This window comes from Heterodontus francisci, chromosome 42 (assembly GCF_036365525.1).
Source record: "Heterodontus francisci isolate sHetFra1 chromosome 42, sHetFra1.hap1, whole genome shotgun sequence".
In the NCBI taxonomy this organism is placed as follows: Eukaryota; Metazoa; Chordata; class Chondrichthyes; order Heterodontiformes; family Heterodontidae; genus Heterodontus; species Heterodontus francisci.
This window is the reverse complement of record NC_090412.1, coordinates 306,714-333,481: the sequence shown is the minus strand read 5'-3', so window position 1 is coordinate 333,481 and position 26,768 is coordinate 306,714. Positions and strand designations below refer to the sequence as shown.

The following is a 26,768-nucleotide window of genomic DNA, read 5'->3' as shown; positions in this document are numbered from 1 at the left end:
GGAAGGGGCCATACTGGACCTGGTGTTGGGGAATGAGCCCGGCCAGGTTGTTGAAGTTTCAGTAGGGGACTACTTTGGGAATAGTGATCACAATTCCGTAAGTTTTAGAATACTCATGGACAAAGACGAGAGTGGTCCTAAAGGAAGAGTGCTAAACTGGGGGAAGGCCAACTCTACCAAAATTCGGCAGGAGCTGGGGAATGTAGATTGGGAGCAGCAGTTTGAAGGTAAATCCACATTTGATATGTGGGAGGCTTTTAAAGAGAGGTTGATTAGCGTGCAGGAGAGACATGTCCCTGTGAAAATGAAGGATAGAAATGGCAAGGTTAGGGAACCATGGATGACAGGTGAAATTGTGAGACTGGCTAAGAGAAAAAAGGTAGCATACATAAGGTCTAGGAGGCTGAAGAAAGATGAAGCTTTGAAAGAATATCGGGAATGTAGGACCAATCTGAAACGAGGAATTAAGAGGGCTAAAAGGGGTCATGAAATAACAGGGTTAAGGAAAATCCCAAAGCCTTTTATTCATATATAAGGAGCAAGAGGGTAACTAGAGAAAGGATTGGCCCACTCAAGGACAAAGGAGGAAAGTTATGCGTGGAGTCAGAGAAAATGGGTGAGATTCTAAACGAGTATTTTGCATCGGTATTCACCGAGGAGAGGGACATGACAGATGTTGAGGTTAGGGACAGATGTTTGATTACTCTAGGTCAAGTCGGCATAAGGAGGGAGGAAGTGTTGGGTATTCTAAAAGGCATTAAGGTGGACAAGTCCCCAGGTCCAGATGGGATCTATCCCAGGTTTCTGAGGGAAGCGAGAGAGGAAATAGCTGGGGCCTTAACAGATATCTTTGCAGCATCCTTAAACACGGGTGAGGCCCCGGAGGACTGGAGAATTGCTAATGTTGTCCCCTTGTTTAAGAAGGGTAGCAGGGAAAATCCAGGTAATTATAGACCGGTGAGCCTGACGTCAGTGGTAGGGAAGCTGCTGGAGAAGATACTGAGGGATAGGATCTATTCCCGTTTGGAAGAAAATGGGCTCATCAGTGATAGGCAACATGGTTTTGTGCAGGGAAGGTCATGTCTTACCAACTTAATAGAATTCTTTGAGGAAGTGACAAAGTTGATTGATGAGGGAAGGGCTGTAAATGTCATATACATGGACTTCAGTAAGGCGTTTGATAAGGTTCCCCATGGTAGGCTGATGGAGAAAGTGAAGTCGCATGGGGTCCAGGGTGTACTAGCTGGATGGATAAAGAACTGGCTGGACAACAGGAGACAGAGAGTAGCAGTGGAAGGGAGTTTCTCAAAATGGAGACGTGTGACCAGTGGTGTTCCACAGGGATCCGTGCTGGGACCACTGTTGTTTGTGATATACATAAATGATTTGGAGGAAAGTATAGGTGGTCTGATTAGCAAGTTTGCAGACGACACTAAGATTGATGGAGTAGCAGATAGTGAAGGGGACTGTCAGAGAATACAGCAGAATGTAGATAGATTGGAGAGTTGGGCAGAGAAATGGCAGATGGAGTTCAATCAGGGCAAATGCGAGGTGATGCATTTTGGAAGATCCAATTCAAGAGTGAACTATACAATAAATGGAAAAGTCCTGGGGAAAATTGATGTCCAGAGAGATTTGGGTGTTCAGGTCCATTGTTCCCTGAAGGTGGCAACGCAGGTCAATAGAGTGGTCAAGAAGGCATACGGCATGCTTTCCTTCATCGGACGGGGTATTGAGTACAAGGGTTGGCAGGTCATGTTACAGTTGTATAAGACTTTGGTTCGGCCACATTTGGAATACTGCGTGCAGTTCTGGTCGCCACATTACCAAAAGGATGTAGATGCTTTGGAGAGGGTGCAGAGGAGGTTCACCAGGATGTTGCCTGGTATGGAGGGTGCTAGCTATGAAGAGAGGTTGAGTAGATTAGGATTATTTTCATTAGAAAGACGGAGGTTGAGGGGGGACCTGATTGAGGTGTACAAAATCATGAGAGGTATAGACAGGGTGGATAGCAAGAAGCTTTTTCCCAGAGTGGGGGATTCAATTACTAGGGGTCACGAGTTCAAAGTGAGAGGGGAAAAGTTTAGGGGGGATATGCGTGGAAAGTTCATTACGCAGAGGGTGGTGGGCGCCTGGAACGCGTTGCCAGCGGAGGTGGTAGACGCGGGCACAATAGCGTCTTTTAAGATGTATCCAGACAGATACATGAATGGGCAGGAAGCAAAGAGATACAGACCCTTAGAAAATAGGCGACATGTTTAGATTAGATTAGATTAGAGATACAGCACTGAAACAGGCCCTTCGGCCCACCGAATCTGTGCCGAACATCAACCACCCATTTATACTAATCCTACACTAATCCCATATTCCTACCAAACATCCCCACCTGTCCCTATATTTCCCTACCACCTACCTATACTATTGACAATTTACAATGGCCAATTTACCTATCAACCTGCAAGTCTTTTGGCTTTGTGGGAGGAAACCGGAGCACCCGGAGAAAACCCACGCAGACACAGGGAGAACTTGCAAACTCCACACAGATAGAGGATCTGGATCGGCGCAGGCTTGGAGGGCCGAAGGGCCTGTTCCTGTGCTGTAATTTTCTTTGTTCTTTGTTCTTTATGCCATGCTTTCTGAGGAGGCTCCTACAGATTATGAGATGGCAAAAAAAATGTTCTTCTCACAGCTTATGAGTTGGTCCCAGAAGCTGACAGGCAGAAATATCGGAACCTCCGGAAACAGCCTGGACACACTTACATAGAATTTGAGAGGGTAAAGAAAATTAACTTTGATCATTGGATTACGGACACTAAAGGTAGAGCCCATGTATGAGAACTTTAGAGAATTAGTTCTCCTGGAGGAGTTTTAAAATTCATCCCCTCCCAGAAGGTTTCAATAGCCAAACAGGCAGCTGAGATGGCGGATGATTACAAGTTTGTTTACAAGCCCAAACCCTTTTTCTGTACCCCCACAAACCTGAGAAGGATAGACGGTGGGAGGGTGAAAATAAGGCAAGTAGCCAGGGAAGAGAAAGGACAGCTGGAAACGCCCTGGGGGGAGGGGGAAGCTCCTCCTCAGGCCTGAAAGGAAGGTGCTGAGGGTGGGAATGAGGTCCAGAGGCCTCAGTGTTTCCATTGTAACAAGGTGGGACACCTTTGTGGGGATTGTTGGAAGTTGCTGGATAAACCCATAGAATTTATTGGGGTACACAAGGCCAATGCAGTGAAAGGGGCCCTGACCAAGAGTACGACAGATCAGGCTATAGCTCTGACTGCAGCTGTAAGGTCAAGCACAAACACCACTGTGAATGCAGGGCTTGTGAATAAGATACCTGAGAGTTATAGGGAATTCTTGTCAAAAGGAAAAGTAACTCCTTATCCCTCAAGTGAGGCAGGTAAACCTATAGTTATAAAAACAAGAATTGCTGGAAATACTCAGCAGGTCTGGCAGCATCTGTGAAGAGAGAAGCAGAGTTAACGTTTCGGGTCAGTGACCCTTCATCAAAAGTATTTTGCTTTTAAACCTATATTTATACTTAGGGATGCAGGAGCCACCCAAACTCTTTTGGTAGAGAAAGACATGACTTCTCCACTAGAGATCACATTGAATGCCAAGGTTTTACTGAATGGTATCAGCGGGGAGTATATACCCATACCTTTGTATTGGGTGTACCTGGCATGTGACCTAATGTCTGGAATGGTAACCGTAGGAGTTGTTCATAGTTTGCCTGAAGACGGAGTTGACCTACCCCTGGGAATAATTTGGCCGGAGTGAAGTAGCAGCTTCTCCAGTAGTCACATAAAGACCAAATGAAGTCAAGGAGACAGAGCAGTTGCAGAAAAGATTCCAGGAATTTTTCCTTCATGTGTAGTGATCCGAGCAATAGCTAAACAAATTCCATCATCAGAGGTCAAATTTGCACTGCAAATGGATATTTGGCGATCTGAAACTTTCTTTGGGGATTTGGATAATCTGAAGGAAATGTTCAGTAAGTCTTAAATAAAAGCAAAATATTGCGGATGCTGGAAATCTGAAATAAAAACAGAAAGTGCTGGAAATACTCAGCAGGTTTGGCAGCATCTGTGGAGAGAGAAGCAGAGTTAACGTTTCAGGTCTGATGAAAGGTCACAAACCTAAAATGTTAACTATGCTTCTGTCTCTCATTCTTTTGTCTGCTACCCAGGATTCATCAAATGGGTGGCAAGTGGTGCAGTGGTTAGCACAGCAGCCTCGCAGCTCCAGAGACCCGGGTTCGGTTCTGTGCAGAGTTTGCAAGTTCTCCCTGTGATTGTGTGGGTTTCCTTCGGGTGCTTCGGTTTCCTCCCACAGCCAAAGACTTGCAGGTTGATAGGTAAATTGGCCATTGTAAAAAAAAGATTGCCCCTAGTGTAGGTAGGGGAAGGTGGGGATGTGAGAGGGAAACAATGGGATTAATGTAAGATTAGTATAAATGGGTGGCTGATGGTCAGCGCAGACTCGGTGGGCCAAAGGGCCTGTTTTGGTGCTGTATCTCTCTATGACTCTAATGAGTCCACTGGCCATAGTCCTTTTGAATTTGTTTATGGACATGAGCTAAGAGGTCCTCTGAAACTAATCAAAGAAAGGTTTTTAGAACAGAGGGACGAACCTTCCGTGTTAGATTATGTATCTGTGTTCTGGGAGCAGCTCACAAGAGTCTGCAAAGTGGCTCAGCAACACCTTAAAGCTTCCCAAACAACCATGCAGAAATGGGCAGACAAGCATGCCAAGACCCGAAATTTCAACCAGGGGATGAAGTGTTAGTATTACCGCCTTTTACAGGGTGAACCGCTGAAAGCATGGTTCACTGGTCCATATAGAGTAGTCAAAAGGATTGGTAAATTATTAATTGATACCCCAGATTGCCAGAAAAAGAATCGGCTGTGTCATATCAATATGTTGAAACAATATCATTGCTGGGAGGAGGATAAGCAAGTACAGGTATGTCAGGTAGTAAAGACAATGAAGAATGAAAGGGATAGTGAGGATGAGGCAGAAGGAGGCCTAGACAATTCCCAAATTGAACCTCCTACTATCTGGCTCGCTAACACTGAATGGTTAGGGAGATTGGACACTATGGTTTCATATTTAGACGCAGAACAATGAGGAGACATAACAAGGCTACTCATAGCATTTAAAGGAGTCTGTAGGAACAAACCAGGATGTACAACCTTAGTCACACATGATGTGGATGTAGGAAAATCCTCTCCTATAAAACAGCATCCTTATCGCTTAGGTCCAGAGAAACAGACCCAGATGAAAGTAGAAATCCAATACATGTTGGAAAAACCACCTAATTGAACCCAGTCAAAGCAGCTGGAGTTCCCCAGTCGTGTTAGTGCCTAAGACCAGCATTGAGTTCTGCTTTGAGTGCACAGAGTGTAAAGTGGGAGTTCAGTGAGGGAGGTGCTCCTTTATTTTTCTACCTTTTTTCTGCTACCAGTAGCTAGCTCTTCCTTCGGTATAGGGGAAGAAGCTGATTGGTGAGTAACTGGTAAGTAATTCTACTTATTCTAATTGCAGTAGTTTTTCTATGTTACAGTATGGCAAATCAACTTGGCCAAGTGGAATGTACATCCTGCAATATGTGGAATGTCATGGACACACCAGGTGTCCTGGACAAACACATCTGCGGAAGTGTCACTGGCTGCAGAAGCTTGAGCTTCGGGTTTCGGAACTTGAACGGTGGCTGGAGTCACTGTTGTGCATTCCCAAGGATGATGACTATGTGGATAGAACGTTTAGGGAGGTGGTCACACCACCATTTAGGAGTATGCAGGCAGATAGAGAATGGGTAACCATCAAGCAGTCTATGAGAACCAGACAGGTAGTGCAGGAGTCCCCTGAGTCTATCTTGCTTGCTAATCAGTTTTTCATTTTGGATATTGGTGAGGGTGATGATTCCTCAGGGGAGTACAACCAGAGCAAAATCCGTGACACCACGGGTGGCTCAGCTGCACAGGAGGGGTGGGAAGAGTGGAACAGTGATAGGGGATTCGATAGTCGGAGGATCAGACAGGCGTTTCTGTTGCCTCCCTGGTGCCAGGGTCAAGGATGTCATGGAGCTGCTGCAGGACATCCTTCTGGGGGATGGTGAACAGCCAGAGGTCATGGTCCACATTGGTACCAATGACATAGGTAGGAAAAGGGATAAGGTTCTGAAAGCAGATTTTAGGGAGTTAGGAAGGAAATTAAAAAGCGGGACCTCAAGAGCAGTAATGTCAGGATTACTCCCAGTGCCACGTGTTAGTTCGCAAAGGAATAGGAGAATTGGTGTAGGAGGGAGGCCTCAGACTTCTGAGGCACTGGGACAGGTTCTGGGGCAGGTGGACCTGAACAAGGTGGATGGGCTAACCTTAACAGGATCGGGACTAATATCTTCACAGGCAGATTTGCTTGTGCTGTTGGGGAGGGTTTAAATGAGCTTGTCAGGGAGATGGGATCCTGAGGGGTAGTTCAAATTGGAAGGAAGAAAAGCTGGTAACAGGAAGTAGAAAAGAAACAAGTGAAGTTAGAAGGCAGGCGAAACAAAGGTAAGCATCAAATAGGCTTAGAATGCAGAATAATGTCAAAAAGACAAGGTTAAGGGCACTTTACCTGAATGCACGCAGCATTCACAACAAGGTAGATGATTTAAAGGCACAAATAGAAGTAAATGGGTATGATCTAATTGCCATTATGGAAACACGGCGACAGGGTGACCAAGACTAGGAAATGAATATTCAAGAATATTTGACATTTAGGAAGGACAGGCAAAAAAGAAAAGGAGGTGGTGTTGCACTGATAATAAGGGATGGGATCAGTATATTAGTAAGGGAGGATCTCAGATTGAAGAACAAAATGTGGAATCTGTTTGGGTGGAGCTAGGAAACAGCAAGGGGCAGCAAACATTGGTAGGAGTTGTTTATAGGCCACCAAACAGTAGTGGTAGTGTGATGCATGGTATTAATCAGGAGATTAGAGAAGCATGTGGCATGGGTAATATAGTAATCATGGATGACTGCAATCTGCATATAGACTGGGTAAACCTAATGAGCACTAATGCTGTGGAGGATGAGCTTCTGGAGTGTGTTAGGGATGGTTTTCTAGAGCAGTATGTTGAGGAACTGACTAGAGAACTGGCTATTTTAGATCTAGTATTACGTAATGAGAAAGAGCTAATTAATAATCCGTTGTAGAAGAACTTTTAGGGATGAGTGACCATAATCTGATAGAATTTTACAATATGTTTGAAAGTGACGAAGTTCAATCTGAAGCCAGGCTGTTAAATTTGAACAAAGGAAATTATGAAGGTATGTGGGACAAATTGGCTGAGGTGGATTGGGAAAATACATTAAAAGATATGACAGTACATAGGCAAGGGACAGTCTTTAAAAAATTATTACATAGTTTACAGCAAATATACATTCCTTCAATGCACAAAAAACCCAAAAGAAAAGTCAGTCAACTGTGGATAACACAGGAAGTTAAGGATTGTATAAGATTAAAAGAAAAGGCCTATAAAGTTTCCAGAAATAGTAGTAAACCTGAGGATTGGGAGGATTTTAGAATACAGCAAAGGAGGAAGAAAACTGATAAAGAAAAGGGGAATAGAATATGAATGTAAGCTAGCAAAAAACATAAAAATGGACTGTAAAAGCTTCTATAGGTACATAAAAAGGAAACTTTTGGGTAAGACAAATGTGGGTCCATTACAGGCAGAGTCAGGAGAATTTATAATGGGGAATAGAGAAATGGTAGAAAAGCTAAATGATTACTTTGTGTCTGTCTTCACTAAGAAAGATACAAGAAATCTCCCAGAATAAGAGATGTATTGGAGAAATTAATGGGGCTGAATGTTGCGAAGTCTCTGGGACCTGATATTTTACATCCCAGAGTGTTGAAAGAGGTAGCTATGGAGATAGTGGATGCATTGGTGATCATCTTCCAAAATTCTACAGATTATGGAATGGTTCCTGCAGATTGGAAGGTAGCAAATATCACCCCACTATTTAAGAAGGGAGGGAGGGAGAAAATAGGGAATTACAGACCTGTTAGCCTTACATCAGTAGTAGGGAGAATGTTAGAATCTATTCTAAAGAATGTGATTAATGGACACTTGGATAATAATGATCTGATTGGGCATAGTCAACATGGATTTATGAATGGGAAATCATGTTTGACAAACCGGTTGGAGTTTTTTGAGGATGTTACAAACAGAATTGATAAAGGGGAATCGGTGGACGTAGTATACTTGGATTTTCAGAAGGCTTTTGATAAAGTTCTCCACAGGAGGTTAGTATGAAAATTAAAGCACATGGGACAGGAGATAATATACTGGCATGAATTAAGGATTGGTTAACAGCCAGAAAACAGAGAGTAGAAATAAACAGGTCATTCTCATGTTGGCAGGCTGTGACTAATGGGGTACCACAGGGGTCAGTGCTTGGGCCCCAGCTGTTCACAATATATGTCAATGATTTGGATGTGGGGACCAAATGTAGTATTTCCAAGTTCACAGATGACGCAAAACTAGGTGGGAAAGTGTGTTGTGAGGAAGATGCAAAGTGGCTTCAAGGGGATATGGACAGACTCAGTGAGTGGGCAAGAACGTGGCAGATGGAATATAATGTGGAAAAATGTGAGGTTATCCACATTGGTAGGAGGAACAGATGTGCAGAGTATTTCTTAAATGGTAAGAGATTAGAAAATGTAGATGTACAAAGGGACGTGGGTGTCCTCGTCAATAAGTCACTAAAAGCTAATATGCAGGTGCAGCAAGCAATTAAGAAGGCTAATGGTAAATTAGCCTTTATCGCAAGAGGATTTGAGTACAGGAACAGTGAAGTCTTGCTTCAATTGTGTAGAACCTTGGTTTAGACTGCACTTGGTGTACTGTGAACAGTTTTGGTCCCTTTACCTTAGGAAGATATTATTGCCATAGAGGGAGTGCAACGAAGGTTCACCAGACTTGTTCCCAGGACGGTGGGACTGTCCTATGAGGAGAGATTGGAGAAACAGAGTCTGTATTCTCTAGAGTTTCGAAGAATGAGAGGCGATCTCATTGAAACCTACAAAATATTTAAAGGGATAGACAGGGTGGATGCAGCTAAGATGTTTCCCCTGGTTGGGGTGTCTAGAACCAGGGGACACAATTGCAAAATAAGGGGGAAGCCACTTAGGACAAGATGAGGAGAAATTTCTTTACTCAGAGTGTTGTGAATCTTTGGAATTCTCTACCCCAGAGGGCTGTGGAAGCTCAGTTATTGAGTATGTTTAAAGCAGAGATTGACAGATTTCTAAATACCAATGACATAAAGGGATATGAGGAAAGTGTGGTGAAACAGACATTGAAGTGGATGATCAGCCATATCATATTTAATGGTGGAGCAGGCTCAATGGGGGGAATGGCCCTACTCCTGCTCCTATGATCCTAAGCCTGATGATTCGACTAGATTTTGCATCAACTACAGAAAGGTTAATGAAATAACAAAGGCAGACTCCTATCCAATTTCTCACTTGGAAGACTGTATTGAGAGAGTGGACATTGTCACGTTTCTTACAAAAATAGATTTGTTAAAGGGATACTGGCAGGTTCCTTTAACACCCTGAGCTAAAGAAATATTGGCCTTTGTCATATCAGACGTTCTTTTCCAATGCTGAGTGATGCCATTTGGACTAAAAAATGCCCCGGTAACTTTCTAGAGTCTAATGAATCAAGTGGTAGCCAGTGTTCCTAACTGTGTGGTTTACCTTGATGATGTGCTGGTATACAGTGACACTTGGAAGGACCACTTGGAACAACTAAAAGCTCTGTTTAGAAAATTACAGTCAGCTGATTTGGTGATCAACCTTGCCAAAAGTGAATTTGCAAAAGTGCGGGTAACCTACCTCGGGTATATAGTAGGGCAAGGACAAATGTTGCCAAGAACAGCAAATGTACAAGCATTGGTAGAGTTCCCTACCCCTAAGACTAAATGAGAAATCATGAGGTTTTTGGAGATGTGTGGTTTCTTCCACAGGTTTGTACCAAATTTCAGCACTATAGCTGCTCCACCGACAGATTTGCTGCAAAAGAAAGCCACGGTAATGTGGTCAGGGGAGTGCCAAGCATCTTTTGAGAGGCTGAAAGTCATATTGATCAATGTTCCAGTGTTGGCTGCCCCAAATTTCACTAAGCCCTTCAAGGTAGCAATTGATGCTAGTGACCTGGGGGTTGGTGCAGTCCTGTTACAAGAAGATGAATTGGGCATAGAAAGGCCAGTGGGATACTTTTCCAAAAAGCAAAATTGAGACCAAAAGAGATATCTTATGGTGGAGAAAGAAACCCTGGGTTTACTACTAGCTCTTAAACATTTTGAAGTATATGTCCACCAAGGCTTCAGGGAGACACTGGTATATACAGATCATAAAAGCAAAATACTGCGGATGCTGGAAATCTGAAATAAAAACAAGAAATGCTGGAATCACTCAGCAGGTCTGGCAGCATCTGTGGAAAGAGAAGCAGAGTTAACGTTTCGGGTCAGTGACCCTTCTTCGGAAAAGAAGGGTCACTGACCCGAAACATTAACTCTGCTTCTCTTTCCACAGATGCTGCCAGACCTGCTGAGTGATTCCAGCATTTCTTGTTTTTATATACAGATCATAAGCCTGGCCTTTGTGGAAAAATTCAGAAACCAGAATGTCAGACTATTTCGATAGAGTTTACTATTGCAGCCCTATCACTTAAAGATTATCAACCTTGTGGGGAAAAGCAATATAATTGCTGATGCTTTGTCTGGAATTTAACTATGTTATTTGAGTATAAAGATGGTACAGGGGAGAACTCTATTAGTTACAGGCAATGAGTGAATGAGAATGAGTGCGTAAATGTGCTTAATACTTTTTTCATATTCTGTTTTTCTTTTGTCCACCCATTATAATGAAACACATTCAAAAATGGAATTTCATTCCTCCAAGGGTGGAGGTGTCATGAACGTGCTTTCATTTTTAATATTTTTTGAGGACTTGTGTTTAAAAGACTGTGGAAAATAGCTGAGGAGATGCTGGATTTTTTTTTAAATGGGTCACTGGAAGGACACTTGGGACTTCACTTAAAAACAAGCACTTTGGCCCACTGAGTCTGTGCTGACCAACAACCACCCATTCATACTAACCCTACATTAATCCCATATTCCCTATCACATCCCCACCTTCCCTCAATTCTCCCACCACCAACCTACACTAGGGGCAATTTATAATGGCCAATTTACCTATCAACCTGCAAGTCTTTGGCTGTGGGAGGAAACCGGAGCACCCGGAGGAAACCCACGCAGTTACAGGGAGAACTTGCAAACTCCGCACAGGCAGTACCCAGAACCAAATCCGGGTCGTTGGAGCTGTGAGGCTGCGGTGCTAACCACTGCGCCACTGTGCCGCCCCATTCTATTATTTAGAAGGGAATATATTTATACTTTCACATTTCAACCTGTGTGTTAATAAGCTTTGCATCTTTATTGAATAAGTCTTGTTTGATAATAAATTAATAATGCTGCTGTTTATTAAAGAAACCTAGTTGGTGGATTTGTATTCTGAAACAAATAGATAAAAGTATATAATTGGCCATATCCAAAACTGGTTAAAATATTTTTAAATATTTGTTGTGACCAGTGGAGTAGTGGGACTGGAAGGAGACAGTGCACTCCTCCAAGCTCAGTCGTAACAATAATCAATCCTGATAGACACAGGGACAGAATCAATCCTGATATACACAGGGACAGAATCAATCCTAATAGACACAGGGATAGAATCAATCCTGATAGACACAGGGACAGAATCAATCCTGATATACACAGGGATAGAATCAATCCTGATATACACAGGGACAGAATTAATCCTGATATACACAGGGACAGAATCAATCCTAATAGACACAGGGACAGAATCAATCCTGATATGTAGAGATAAAAATAAGAAATGCTGGAAATACTCAGCAGGTCTGGCAGCATCTGTGGAGAGAGAAGCAGAGTTAATGTTTCAAGTCAGTGATCTTTCACCCTGAAACGTTAACTCTGCTTCTCTCTCCACAGATGCTGCCAAACCTGCTGAGTATTTCCAGCATTTCTTGTTTTTATTTCAGATTTCCGGCATCTGCAGTATTTTCCTTTTTTTATACTGATATGTAGAGAGATAGACTCAGTCTTGTTATAAATAGGAATACGTCCAGTCTCGATATACACAGATATAGACTAAGTCTTACACAGAAGTAGAATGTGTTTTGATTTACGCAAGGGGACAACCAGTCTTAATAAACGTAGAGATAGTATTAGTATCGATACACACAGGGATAGAATCATTTTTGATGTACGCAGGGATTGAAGCAGTCACGATTTATGAAAGGATAGAATCAGTTCCCATATACACAGGAGAGAATCAATCTCAATATACATAGAGATAGAATCAGTTTCCATATACACAGGAGAGAATCAATCTCAATATACACAGAGATAGAATCAGTTCCCATATACACAGGAGAGAATCAATCTCAATATACATAGAGATAGAATCAGTTTCCATATGCACAGGAGAGAATCAATCTCAATATACATAGAGATAGAATCAGTTCCCATATACACAGGAGAGAATCAAACTCAATATACATAGAGATAGAATCAGTTTCCATATACACAGGAGAGAATCAATCTCAATATACATAGAGATAGAATCAGTTCCCATATACACAGGAGAGAATCAATCTCAATATACACAGAGATAGAATCAGTTCCCATATACACAGGAGAGAATCAATCTCAATATACATAGAGATAGAATCAGTTCCCATATACACAGGAGAGAATCAATCTCAATATACGTAGAGATAGAATCAGTTTCCATATGCACAGGAGAGAATCAATCTCAATATACATAGAGATAGAATCAGTTCCCATATACACAGGAGAGAATCAAACTCAATATACATAGAGATAGAATCAGTTTCCATATACACAGGAGAGAATCAATCTCAATATACATAGAGATAGAATCAGTTCCCATATACACAGGAGAGAATCAATCTCAATATACATAGAGATAGAATCAGTCACGATATACACAGGAGAGAATCAATCTCAATATACATAGAGATAGAATCAGTTCCCATATACACAGGATAGAATCAGTCACGATATACACAGGAGAGAATCAATCTCAATATACATAGAGATAGAATCAGTTCCCATATACACAGGAGAGAATCAATCTCAATATACATAGAGATAGAATCAGTCACGATATACACAGGAGAGAATCAATCTCAATATACATAGAGATAGAATCAGTCACGATATACACAGGACTGGATTTTCAGAGCTCGCCAACGATCTCGGCAGCGAGCTCAAAAAATGTCAACTCACCCATACAGGCCACACGCCAAAGAGCCACCACAATCTCTCGCACGGCAACTCATTTAAATGGCCAGGCAGCCTGCCTCCCCAATCACGTGGAGGGTGGGGTCGTCTGTCACCAGCAATGGCATCAGCTCCCTGTGCACAGGCGCTGGCACCATTTTTACAGGGCAGCCAGCCCCGCCAACACATTTACATTTTTAAAGAAGTAACCACCCCCAAAATTAAATAATTAAATTTATAATGCCCCTTCCCCATCCTTCCAATAACAATTACAGTAACTATTTGCCCTTCCCCTCACAAAAACACTTACCTTTTACATCTGACCTTCTGCTTCCCCCTCCCTGCAAATTGCACAAAGTTTAAAGGTCAACCCTTCACACCATCCCCTTACACCCATTATGTTTATTTGACAACGTTCCTCACCCCCCCACTGAAAATCTTACCTCTTCCCCCCTCCCCACCAGTGTGGTCCCGCGTTTCCCTGGATGGGGATTTGAAGGCTCAGGAATGCCGGCTGATACGCAAAAGATCGCAGCAGGCCCTCAAGATCGTAGGTACGTCTATTTAAATGTATTCATTTTATTAATTTGAATATTTTAATTGCGGTCCCGTTGCCCAGCGGCGGGGAGGCTTCCATGGAGCCTCACTGCCACCAGGAAGATCGTGCCGGGCCCTCAGGACGTCGAGGTCTCTGGTGCGCCTCATCCGGAGCCATCTTCAGGACCTCCCTCCCTCCCGCCACGGAACCCGATGCCTGGGGGAGAACAAAATCCAGCCCACAGGGACAGAGTCAGTCTCCATTTATGGCGGGATATACTTATTCTCCATACACTCCAGAAAATTTGCAGCTTCAATATACTGCGGCATTAGATCAATCTCAATATACCCTGGGTAGAATCAGTGCTGATACACACTGAGATAGAGTCAGTTTCAGTATGGACAGGAATAGAATCAGTCCAATTATACACAGGGAGAGAGTCTGTTTTGATATACACAGAGATACAGTCAAACTCGACATGCACAGGGATAGAATCAGTGCCGATATACACAGGGATGAAATTGGTACCAAAATAAACAGGGACACTATCTGTCTCGATACACACAGGAACAGAGTCAGTCTCAATATACACAGGGATTGAGTCAGTCTCAATATGCACAGAGAAAGCATCAGTCTCCATCTACAAAGTGACAGAATCATTCTCAATATACACAGGGATTGTACCTTTTTTGATATTCAAAGTGACAGAAAGAGATAGAAATAGACTCGATATACAAAGAGTAGAAACTGTGTCAATATACACAGGGATAGAATCAGTCTCAATGTACACAGACAAAGCATCAGTCTCGATATACACATGTATAAAGTCAATCTTGATATAAACAGGCATGGAGTCAGTCTTAATAGACAGAGATATAATCAGTATCTACACCAAGAGAGATTCAATCTCGATATACACAGGGATAGAGTGAGTCTCAATGTACACAGGGATAGATTCAATCTGGATATACAAAGGAGTAGCAACAGCCTCAATATACAAAGGGATAGAATCAGTCTTGATATAAACAGGATATAGAGTCAGTCTCAATATACATAGATATAGAATTATTCTCAATATGCACAGGGATAGAATCAGTAACGTAATACAGAAGGATGGAATTTGTCTCGATATACACTGGGGTACAACCAATCTTAACATACCTAGGGATAGAATCAGTCTCAAAATACACAGGTATAAATCAGTCTTGATATACACAGGGATATAATCTGTCTTGATATACACAGAGAAAGCATCAGTCTCAATATACAGAGGGATAGAGTCAGTCTAGATATACACATGAGTGGAAGGTATTTCAATATACAAAGGGATTGAATCAGTCTCAATATACACAGGTAATCTGTCTTGATATACACAGAGGTAGAATCAGTCTTGTTATAAACAGGGATAAACTTGGTCTCGATATACAGATGCATGGAATCAGTCTTGATATACAGAGATGGAATCAGGCTCAATATACACCGAGAAGGATTCAATCTCGAAATATAAAAGGATAGAATATGTCTTGATATACAAAGAGATAGAATGAGTCTCAATATACACAGGATGTAGAACCCATCTCAGTATACATAGATCTCGACTCAGTCTCAATATACACAGTGATAGAATCAGTCTCGATATACAAAGAGATAGAATCGGTACTGATATACACATAAATTGAATGAGTCTCAATATACACAAGGATAGAATGTGTCTCCATATACACTGGGGTTAAACAGTCTTAATATATGTAGGACACAAAAACAAGAAATGCTGGATTCACTCAGCAGGTCTGGCAGCATCTGTGGAAAGAGAAGCAGAGTTAACGTTTCGGGTCAGTGACCCTTCTTCGGAACCCGAAGAGTTCCGAAGAAGGGTCACTGACCCGAAACGTTAACTCTGCTTCTCTTTCCACAGATGCTGCCAGACCTGCTGAGTGAATCCAGCATTTCTTGTTTTTGTTTCAGATTTCCAGCATCCGCAGTATTTTGCTTTTATTAATATATGTAGGAATAGAATCAGTCTCAATATACACAGGGATAAAGTCGACCTCGATATACACAGGCATGGAATCAGTCCTGATATACAGAGAAGGAATCAATCTCAATATACACTGAGAATGACTCAATCTTGATATACGTCGGGATAAAATCAGTCTTGATATACACTGGAATAGATGAGTCTCGATATACACAGGGAGAGACCCAGTCAAGATATACAAAGGGATAGAATCAATCTCGATATACACATCGATAGAATCAGTGTCAATATACACAGGTAAAGAAGCAATCTCTATGTTGACAGGGATATAGATAACCTAGATGTACACAGGGACAGAATCAATCTCCATTTATGCAGGGATGTACTTATTCTCCATATACATAGAATATAAACAGGATAGAAGCAGCTTCAAAATATTCAGGCATTAAATCAATTTCAGTATACACTGGGTAGAATCAGTCTCAATAAACACAGTGATAGAATCAGTCTTGATATACGTAGGGATAGAATAGGTCCCAATATACATAGGTACACGGTCAATCTTGATATGCACAGGGATAGAATCGGTCCCAATATACAGAGGGACTGAATCAGTCTCGATAAACACAGACAGAATCCATCTCTATGTATACAGAGATAGATTCAGTCTCTATATACGCAGAATTTGAATTAATCTTGATATACACAGGGATCGAATGAATCTCAATGTACACAGGGACACAGTCAGTCTCAATATACATAGGGTTAGAATGAGTCCCAATATACACAGAGATAGAATCAGTCTCAGTATACACAGTGTTTGAATAAATCTCGATGTACACAGAGATAGAATCAGTCCCTGTTTACAAAGGTATTCAATCAGTTTTGATATACACAGTATATAATCAGTCTTGATATACACAAGGATAGAACGTGTCTCGATATACACTGGAATACAAGCTTCTTCTTCTTCTTTGGCCTCCTTATCTCGAGAGACAATGGGTAATCGCCTGGAGGTGGTCAGTGGTTTGTGGAGCAGCGCCTGGAGTGGCTATAAAGGCCAATTCTAGAGTGACAGGCTCTTCCACAGGTGCTACAGAGAAATTTGTTTGTCGGGGCTGTTACACAGTTGGCTCTCCCCTTGAGCCTCTGTCTTTTTTCCTGACAACTACTAAATCTCTTCGACTCGCCACACTTTAGCCCCGCCTTTATGGCTGCCCACCAGCTCTGGCGAACGCTGGCAACTGACTCCCACGACTTGTGATCAATGTCACAGGATTTCATGTCGCATTTGCAGACGTTTACAACCAGCCTTAATATATATAGGGATAGAATCAGTCTCGATACACACAGGAATAGAGTCAGTCTAGAGATACACAGGAGTGGAAACGATCTCAATATACAAGGGGATAGGATCAGTCTGAATATTGTTATGACCAAGTGAGAAAGGTGTCTAGGGATCGTTCTCAGCCTTCACCTCGTCTTATTGTCGCAGTGTTTAATTTTAGACACATTATGTTTTTAGCTCCCCCTTGGTGAATCCTTGTTCATCGCTTTTCAATTATAAGGCAAAGAAATGAGCACAAACAGGCCTTCTTAGGTTTAAAGAAGAAAAGTGAAATTTATTAAAATTTAAACTTAAACTCCAATTTGGTTAACGCCTATGGATACATGCCGCGTCCCTTGCTAGCATGCATACGCAATACGCACATTCAAATACAGACAGAAAAGAGCAGAAGAAAAAAATAAAGAGGTTTGAGGCAATATCAGAAGAGTTTCTTGTTACTGTGCCTTGAGCTCACTGTAGTCCTTTTATAGGTAGTTCTTGCTTGTAGGTAATTCTAGTTTTTCGTTGGGGCCCAGTATTCTTCGTAAACCTTGTTCACTGTAGGAGACTTTTCTCTCTTGGGGTTCCTGTGTCTTCAATAGTTTCTGAAGCTGGTGAGAGCGAGATGAGAGCAGACAGGAGAGAGGTCTTTTCACTCCAGGAGCAAACAGCTTTCTGAGTTCAAACTCTGTGGCCAGTTCAACTTCAAAAAACTCCAACAGCCAGTTAGTCATGTGACTAAACTGGTCTGACCATGTCTGTTTGTGTATTTGGCCATTTTAGCAGTTAACCTGGAATGCTAGCCTCTCCACCTTCAGTATCTGGTAATTAAAAGTCCATTGTGGATTAAATTTGAGTAGGGTGTGGCCCCTTTGTCCTTTCCAAGCACTGTCTGTTACTATGCAAATGTTTTTCCAATCAAGGGCCTGCGGTTTTTTTTGAAAAAAACAATTTCTTTCTTTACTCCAGTGTAACAGTTTAAAAATCGATGTTCATGTGACGAAACTCATGTGTCTCATTCTTGGCAGGTTGGGGCTTGCATGACACCTCCACATCCAGAGGAATGGAATGTAATTTGAAAAACAGCCTCATTTCATTAAAGGGTTTGAGAGAAATATAAGATACAGAAAGAAAAACCATGCATTTCTCTCATTCATTTCCATTCATTCATAACTCAAAAAGCTGATTAAAATTGCCTTTTCTGCATTCCAGGGCTGCTTTAATTTTCCCTTTTTGGCATCCCAGTAACCATGTGGTTCTTTGAGGAAGCTTTTCTTCAGTTTTCCCATTGCCATGACTGCCTAGGGTTTTGTTCCTGTTGAGATCATTTTATTTTCCCCAGGAGAGTTAGTAGTGGCGGGTCTATCCTGAACTCTTTCTCAGTGCTTTCGCCTTTGGGGGATGGGTGGTTCCCTTTTCCACTGATTGTGAGGGAGGATCCTTTGTTGATCTCCCCTTTGCTCTCTGGGACACTCCTACCTGCAGGTATGCATGCAGACTTGACTGCACTCTCCTGTGGCACCACGACTAGGGGAGGCATCACCCTCACGGTTTCTGTGCCCCCTCGAGGTCTCTCTTTGTCTCTGCAGGTTCCTGTAAATGTTGTTAGCAACTCTGGTGGGGTGCTTCTAGTGTCTGCATTTACATAGGAGAATGTGGGGTCTAACCTTTCAAATTTTTCAGGGTTGGCTGACCAGACAGCAAGGGTTTTCATCTGGGATTCCTCCCGGACATCACTTAACCTGCCCCCTTGATCACTTTTTCCCCTTCTCTGTCTAAACTTTTGCCAGTCGTGTGCTTGCCTGTCTCCTTTTGTTCTCAGCAAGGTTCCCTGACAGTTCACCAGCCCTCTGCTGGAGGGTCCTTGTAACACCGGTACAGGACTTAGAGGTGCAGGTTTCACTATAGGTTGGGGTTTCCCCTCAACCTGGCACATGTGGCAACTCCTGCAGTACTCCACCACATCTTTGTGGAGTTTTGGCCAGTCAAACTACTGTCTTATGCGGGCTTTGGTCTTTCGTATACCAGCATGTACAACCACTGTAGTCTCATGGGCCCTTCTTAATATTTCTCCCCAGTATCTCTGTGGCACCACTAACTGGTGAACCACTGACCACTCCTTGCTCTCAGGTCAGTGAGGAGAACTCCATTTTCTTATCAGTACCTCATTCTTTAAATAGTAACAATCAGGGACTCCCTCTGCTTCACTTTCAGACTGGGCAGTCTGTGCTAACTTTCGCAATACTGGGTCGGCTCGCTGAGCCTCAGCTAGGGAAAATCCATTTAATTCATTCCCTGGGTCTCCTAACTTTCCAAAGGAAGTCTCTGGCAGACAGACCTGGTCATCTGCCTGCAGTGTCAATTCAGTCTCCTCAGGGGGAGCTGGTTTGATCATGGCCTGATCCACTACACATTCAGGGAAACTGCAGGGGTCCGTCTCCTGTCACTGTCCTGTCTCTCTGACCTCCTGCGGTCTTTCTTTCACTACTGGGGGGGGGGCTACCACCTTCATCCCCGCCAGATCATTATCTAGGAGCAGGTCAACCCCATCCACAGGCTAACTAGGGACAATCCCTACAGTCACCGATCCCGAAACTAGATCGCACTCCAGGTGCACCTGGTGTACAGGTACAGGCATACACTGCCCTCCAATACCATTCACCACCATTCTGGTATTCACTGCACTCTCTGGGGGAAAGGTCAGGCCTTTTCCCAGTAAAAGGGATCTAGTGGCCCCTGTGTCCCTGAGAATCACTATGGGATTGCTCACCCCACTCGAGGGGTATGGGGTTACTTTTCCTTCAGACAGAAAACCTTCAGGAATCCTATTGAATTTTCCTGCACTTGCAGCCATAAGCTTCCTGGGTCTCACTCTTACTGCAGTTAAAGCCACAGCTTGTTCTGCTGTGCTTTCCATCAGGTTCCCTGCTTCACTGAGCGGGTGTGCCCTGATTAACCCTACAGGTTTTCCCTTTAGTTTCCAGCAGTCAGCTTTTAAATGCCCTGCCTTATTACAATGGAAGCACACAGGTCTCTGGGTCTCACTCTTGCTCACAGCACCTTCCCTTTTGGCTGGAGTAGGGCCCCCTGTGTCTCCTGCTTTCCTTTCTGTCCCAGGACTGCCTGGGCAGAGATCACCTTCCCACCCTTTGTCCTTTTCGGATTTGTGGGGGTGATTAGGAAAGGTTCTCCCCTGGGAAACTGGCTTATAAATTAAAGCAAACTCATCGGCCAGAAAGGCCGCTTGCCGGGCTCCCTGAACTCGTTACTCCTCTGCATGGGTCTTTATTAAGAGTGGGAGAGAGTTTATAAATTTCTCTAACAGAATTACAAAGAAGAACAAAGAACAGTACAGCACAGGAACAGGCCATTCGGCCCTCCAAGCCTGCGCTGATCTTGATGCCTGCCTAAACTAAAACCTTCTGCACTTCCGGGGACCGTATCCCTCTATTCCCATCCTATTCATGTATTTGTCAAAATGCTTCTTAAACGTCGCTATTGTACCTGCTTCTACCACCTCCCCCAGCAGCAAGTTCCAGGCACTCACCACCCTCTGTGTAAAGAACTTGCCTCGCACATCCCCTCTAAACTTTGCCCCTCTCACCTTAAACCTATGTCCCCTAGTAACTGACTCTTCCACCCTGGGAAAAAGCTTCTGACTATCCACTCTGTCCATGCCGCTCATAACTTTGTAAACCTCTATCATGTCACCCCTCCACCTCCGTCGTTCCAGTGAAAACAATCTGAGTTTATCCAACCTCTTCTCATAGCTAATGCCCTCCAGACCAGGCAACATCTTGGTAAACCTCTTCTGTACCCTCTCCAAAGCCTTCTCTGAGATTCTCATAGCTGAGCTGTACTTTAAGTGTCCTTAGCTACTGGTCAAAAGACAGCTGCTTACTTCTTTCATACTCCAGATAAGTTTGAGAAGCTTGCTTTTTGAGGGTTCTAAACCTTTGGCGGTAGGCTTCAGGTACTAATTCATATGCCCCGAGGATAGTACATTTTTGGTCAGTTCATAATTTGATGAACGCTGATCTGGCCACAAGGATTAAACCTCATGGGCTTTTCCGGTTAGCTTACTTTGTAGTAAAAGAGGCCAGGTCTCAGCTGGCCATTTTAGCTGCCTTGCCAGTTTCTCAAAAGGCACCAAAAATACTTCCACATCTTCTTCATTGAATTTTGGAATTAGTTGGGTGAGTTTTAGCAATTTTGTACCCAGTCCTGAATTATGCGCCTCCATATTGGCCATGCTTTCACTGGGGTTACTAGGGTAACTCCCTTTCTTCGCATTCTTTCTGGAATATTTTTTCTCTTTCTCTCTCCTCTCTCTCTCGTTCCTTCTGCTGTCTTTCTCTCTCCCCTGCCTTTCATTTTCTTCACTTTCCTTTTGAAAGGCTCTCTCTTTCCTCAAATTCAAGTTTCCTTTGTTCCAATTGTATCTTTGCTAACAATACCTTATCGGAGTCTGCTTCTAACCCTGATTCTACCTCTACAGATTCAAGGGAAAAATGGTTGTCCATTAGCCTTCGGAGTTCAGACTTCCTCGCCTTGCCACGTACAGTGATCCCGCCCTGCTCAGCCAACTTTTTTTTTGATTGGGAACAATTTGGCTTCCCACTTCCAATTTCTCTCATTTGTCTGTGGGTAAAATTCTGGATGCTAGCACTCAAATTTCTGTTACAATGGATCAGTAAGGTGTCTAGGGGTCTTTCTCAGCCTTCACCTGATCTTATTGTAACAGGGTTTAATTTCAAACACATTATGTTTTAGCTCCCCCTTGGTGAATCCTTGTTCACCACTTTCCAATTATAAGGCAAAGAAATTAGCACAAACAGGCCTTCTTAGGTTTAAAGAAGAAAAGTGAAATTTAATAAAGCTGAAACTGAAACTCTAACTCAGTTAACGCCTATGGATACATGCCGTGCCCCACGCTAGCATGCGTGAAAAGAGCAGAAGAAAAAATAAAGTAGAGAGGTTTGAGGCAATATCAGAAGAGTTTCTTGTTACTGTGCTTCGAGCTCACTGTAGTCCTTTTGTAGGTAGTTCTTGTTTGTAGGTAATTCCGCTTTTCGTTGGGGCCCAGTATTCTTCTTAAACCTTGTTCACTGTAGGAGACTTTTCTATCTTGGGGTTCATGTGTCTACAATGGTTTCCGAAGCTGGTGAGAGCGAGATGAGAGCAGACAGGAGAGAGGTTTTTTCACTCCAGAAGCAAACAGCTTTCTGAGTTCAAATTCTCTGTGGCAAGTGCAAATTAAAAATAGCCAACAGCCAGTTAGCCATATGACTAAACTGATCTGACCATGTCTGTTTGTGTATTTGGCCATCTTAGCAGTTAACCTGGAATGCTAGCCTCTCCACATTCATCGTCTGGTAATTAAAAGTCCATTGTGGATTAAATTGGAGCAGGGAGTGGCTCCTTTGTCCTTTCCAAACATTGTCTGTTACGATGCAAATGTCTTTCCAGTCAAGGGTCTGGTAGTTTTTTTTTTAAAGTTCTTTCTTTACTCCAGTAACAGTTTAAAAATCAATGTTCATGAGATGAAACTCATTCTTGGCAGATTGGGGCCTACATGACAATATACACAGGTAAATAATTAGTCTTGATATAAACAGGGATAAAGTGGATCTCGATATACACAGACATGGAATCAGTCTCAATATACACTGAGAGAGATATTCATTCTCGAAATACAAAGGGATAGAATATGTCTTGATATGCACAGGATATAGAACTTTTCTAGATATACATAGATTTAGAATCAATCTCTATATGCAAATGGATGGAATCAGTCTCTATATACACAGGTAAAGAAGCAGTCTCCATATACACAGGGATATAGTCAGCCTCGATATACACAGGGACACAATCAGTCTCCATTTATTGCAGGGTATACTTATTCTCCTGATACACAGGGTTAGAAGCAGCTTCAAAATACTCAATATACTCAATATACACTGGGTAGAATCAGTCTCAATATACACTGAGATGGAATCAGACTTGATATACACTGGAATAGAATCAAATTGATACATACGGGGATATAATCAGCTTCCATCTACACACAGACAGAGCCATTATCAATATACACAGGGATTGTAGTTGCCTCGATATACACAGTGACAGAATTAGTCCCGATAAACACAGAGATAGAAACAGTCTCGATATACAAAGAGATAGATCTGTCTCAATATACACAAGACAGTCAGTCTCAATATACACAGGAAGAGAATCAATCTCAATGTACACAGAGGTAGAATCAGTCCTGATATACACAGGGATGGAATCAGTTTTGATATACACTGGAATAGAGTCAATCTCGATATACACTGTGATCTTATCATTCTCAATATACACGGGAATTGAATCAGTCCTGATATGCAAAGGCATAGAATTAATCTTGATATACACAGGGATAAAATTGGTCGCAAAATACATGGGGATAGAATCAATCCCAATGTACACAGGAATAGAATCAGTCGCAATATACACAGGGACCAAATCAGTCTTGATGTACACAAGGATAAATTCAGTTCCGATATACGGAGAGATAGAATCAATCAATCTCGACATGCACAGGAACCGAGTCACTCTTGATATACACAGGGACAGATTCGGTCTCGATATACACAATAATAGAATCTGTTTCTATCTACATGAGGATTTAATTAGTCTCAATGTGCACATGGATAGAATCAAACTCGATATACACAGGGATATAAATAGTCTTGATATGCACAATAATAGAATCTTCCTTCATATACACAGACGTAGAATCAGTCTTGTTTTATACAGAGAATAAATCAGTGCGATATACACAGAGGGATCGAATCTGTCTCGATATACACAGAGAACGCATCAGTCTCGATAGACGGGAATTAAATCAGTCTTGATATACACAATGATAAAATCATTTTCAATATACACAGGGATTGTAGCTTCCTCAACATATACAGTGTCAGAATTAGTCTGATAAACTCAAAGATAGAAACAGTCTCAATATACAAAGAGATAGAATCAGTCTCAGCATAAACAGGGATAGAATCAGTCTCCATATAAACAGGGAGAGAATCAATCTCGATGTACACAGAGATAGAATCAGTCCCCATCTGCACAATTACCCTATACCTGTGTATCTTTCTCGATATACACAGTGACAGAATTAGTCCTGATATACTAAGAGATTGAATCAGTCTCGATATGCACTGGGATTGAATCATTCTTTGTATAGTCGAACATAAACCACCCTCACCCTTTCTCATTGGAAAGCTGAGGGAAATGATGTGTATAAAATCAAATTCTTTTGTGTCACTTGTATGGAGACCAGTCAGCGTTCATTTATTTAAAATTTGAAATGTTGGATTTAGTGATTTTGCTGATATTGATTGTTATTACTGCTGCAAAGCTAAACATGTCTCCAAATAACTATTGCAAGTGTTAATTCTCTAATTCACTGAAGAATGCAGCACACACACACACACACACACACACACACACACACACACACACTCACTTACACACACACACACTCACTTACACACACACACGCAGAAACACACTCACATTCACACACTCATACAAACACACACAAACACACACACATGCTCACAAACACAAACACTCACACTCACACCCACAAAAACACTCACAAACACTCTCACACCCACTCAATCACACCCACTCAGAATCACACCCACTCGGAATCACATTCATACACACTCATATCCACACATCTGCACCCACATCCACTCGCACTCTCACACTCACACACCCACTGACACTCACTCAGACACAAACACACACACATTGACACAAACAAACACATACACACACACACTTAAATTCACACACGCTCACATACAGGTATATTCACTCACCAATACACACACACACACATTCATAAACACACTCACACTCATATACAAACTCACACACACTCACCCACTCACACATTCACACTAACACACACTCACTCAACACCCACAAAGCTTGCAGCTCTTGCAACCCTACATTTGCAGAGTATTGAAATCCCATTTACTTACGAAATTTGGGCCCAATGACAGAATGAATCTCGGTTGTAGATTCCCCCGATTTTGATAGTGTCCAGGATGGCGTGGAGTCGTGCAGAAAGAATTTGCTTGAAGAGGTAGAAAAGGGCATCGTCTGCCAAGTTGGCACATGTGAGACAGTTGGTGTGAGGCGGAAAGGTAACGTACCCAGTGCTGTGGGGGTGAGGGAACCAGCTGGAGTCGTTGTGAGGGGTGGGGGGCTGTGACGGGCAGTAGTTGAGTGGATTGTACCCTGGGTACTAACCCTGGGGGTGATTGACATTGTACCCCGGGTGCTGATAGCAATAGTACTGAAGAAGGGATTTGTACCAGTGTACATAGTAGTGGCCTCTGCATGCTTGGGGAAGGAGCTTGGCTTCGAAAGGAAGATGGGATCCTGCCCAATGCGGTTGGACTCCAAGTTATCTGAGGGCACGTAGTCCTTGACCGAACCAACAACAATCCACCTGAGCAGCATCAGACTGAGCCCCAGCCCTATGAACCCAATCAGAAGAGGAACAACACAGAGCCAAGTCTGTTGGCGAGGCCACACGATACAACCACTGCAGTGTAATTCCCTGGATGGTGGAGAGCTCTCCTGCTCTTCTGTCGGATTAGCACCTTCTGAGTCTCCAGAAACAACAGGAAAAACAGGTGGAGCTGAAGAGATGCCTCCCTCACTCATCCTGTAGAGAATGCCGAGCCCTCAACTGCACAGACAGACATCAGGAACACATATCCAAGGGGTCAAAGAATCCAAAAATTAGACAGAGCAATTGCATTTAGAAGAAAATATTCTTTTCTGTCAGCAGCAGGGTTAGTTGGTCAGAGAATATTCATCGACCCAAATGAAACCTTGGTGATACTGGAAGAGATGCTGAGTCAGCTACGGCATAACGCACATCTCTTCTCTCTGCCTGTACAGGGACTCGCCTCTCTCCTTGATTTCTTTCCTCACAGACTCTCCGAGGCCACAGTACACGTTATAGGATTGACACAAAGCATCTTCAAAGCTTGATGGAGCTCGGGCATTCCAATGCGCAAACACACTCACACACACTCACACACACACACACTCACACTCACACACGCTTCTGTACACACACAATCCCCTCTCCTTCTTTCACACTCGAAGCAAGAAGCTTCCGATTCCTGCCCGTCAGGAGCAGCAGAGCAGCATAATGCACCTGTTAATCTCGAGTCGGTATCCAACCCTTGCCCAGCACTTAAGGACACAAGCCAATCCGCTTGCTGGGAGGAAGTACTGGTTGCAGCAGACACAGCAACAGCAGCAGCAGTGCTGCCTGACAATGCATGCTGAAAGCTAGCAATATCCTACAACAAAAAAAAATCACATAGGCAACAAAGGATCGCTCAGAACTGCAAGGTCTTTGAGACTGAAAAGAAAAACACAAAATAGAATAATGTCTATTGAGAGGAGGGCAGAGCGAATTAAAAAAAAAACACGGGTACCTCCCACTAAGCTGAT

At 42.8% G+C, this 26,768-nt stretch overlaps 1 protein-coding gene across 1 annotated transcript in view; it reads right to left on the bottom strand.

Annotated features, from left to right (window-relative positions):
* The window catches only part of LOC137355309 (pro-neuregulin-3, membrane-bound isoform-like), a 629,235-nt gene extending 603,271 nt beyond the window's left edge, over nt 1–25,964 (bottom strand). The window contains exon 1 of the mRNA XM_068020295.1: nt 25,274–25,964. Within this exon, the coding sequence (XP_067876396.1) occupies nt 25,274–25,964 (691 nt within the window). The remainder of the gene's footprint in view (nt 1–25,273) is intronic.
* Between the last annotated feature and the right edge of the window lie 804 nt (nt 25,965–26,768).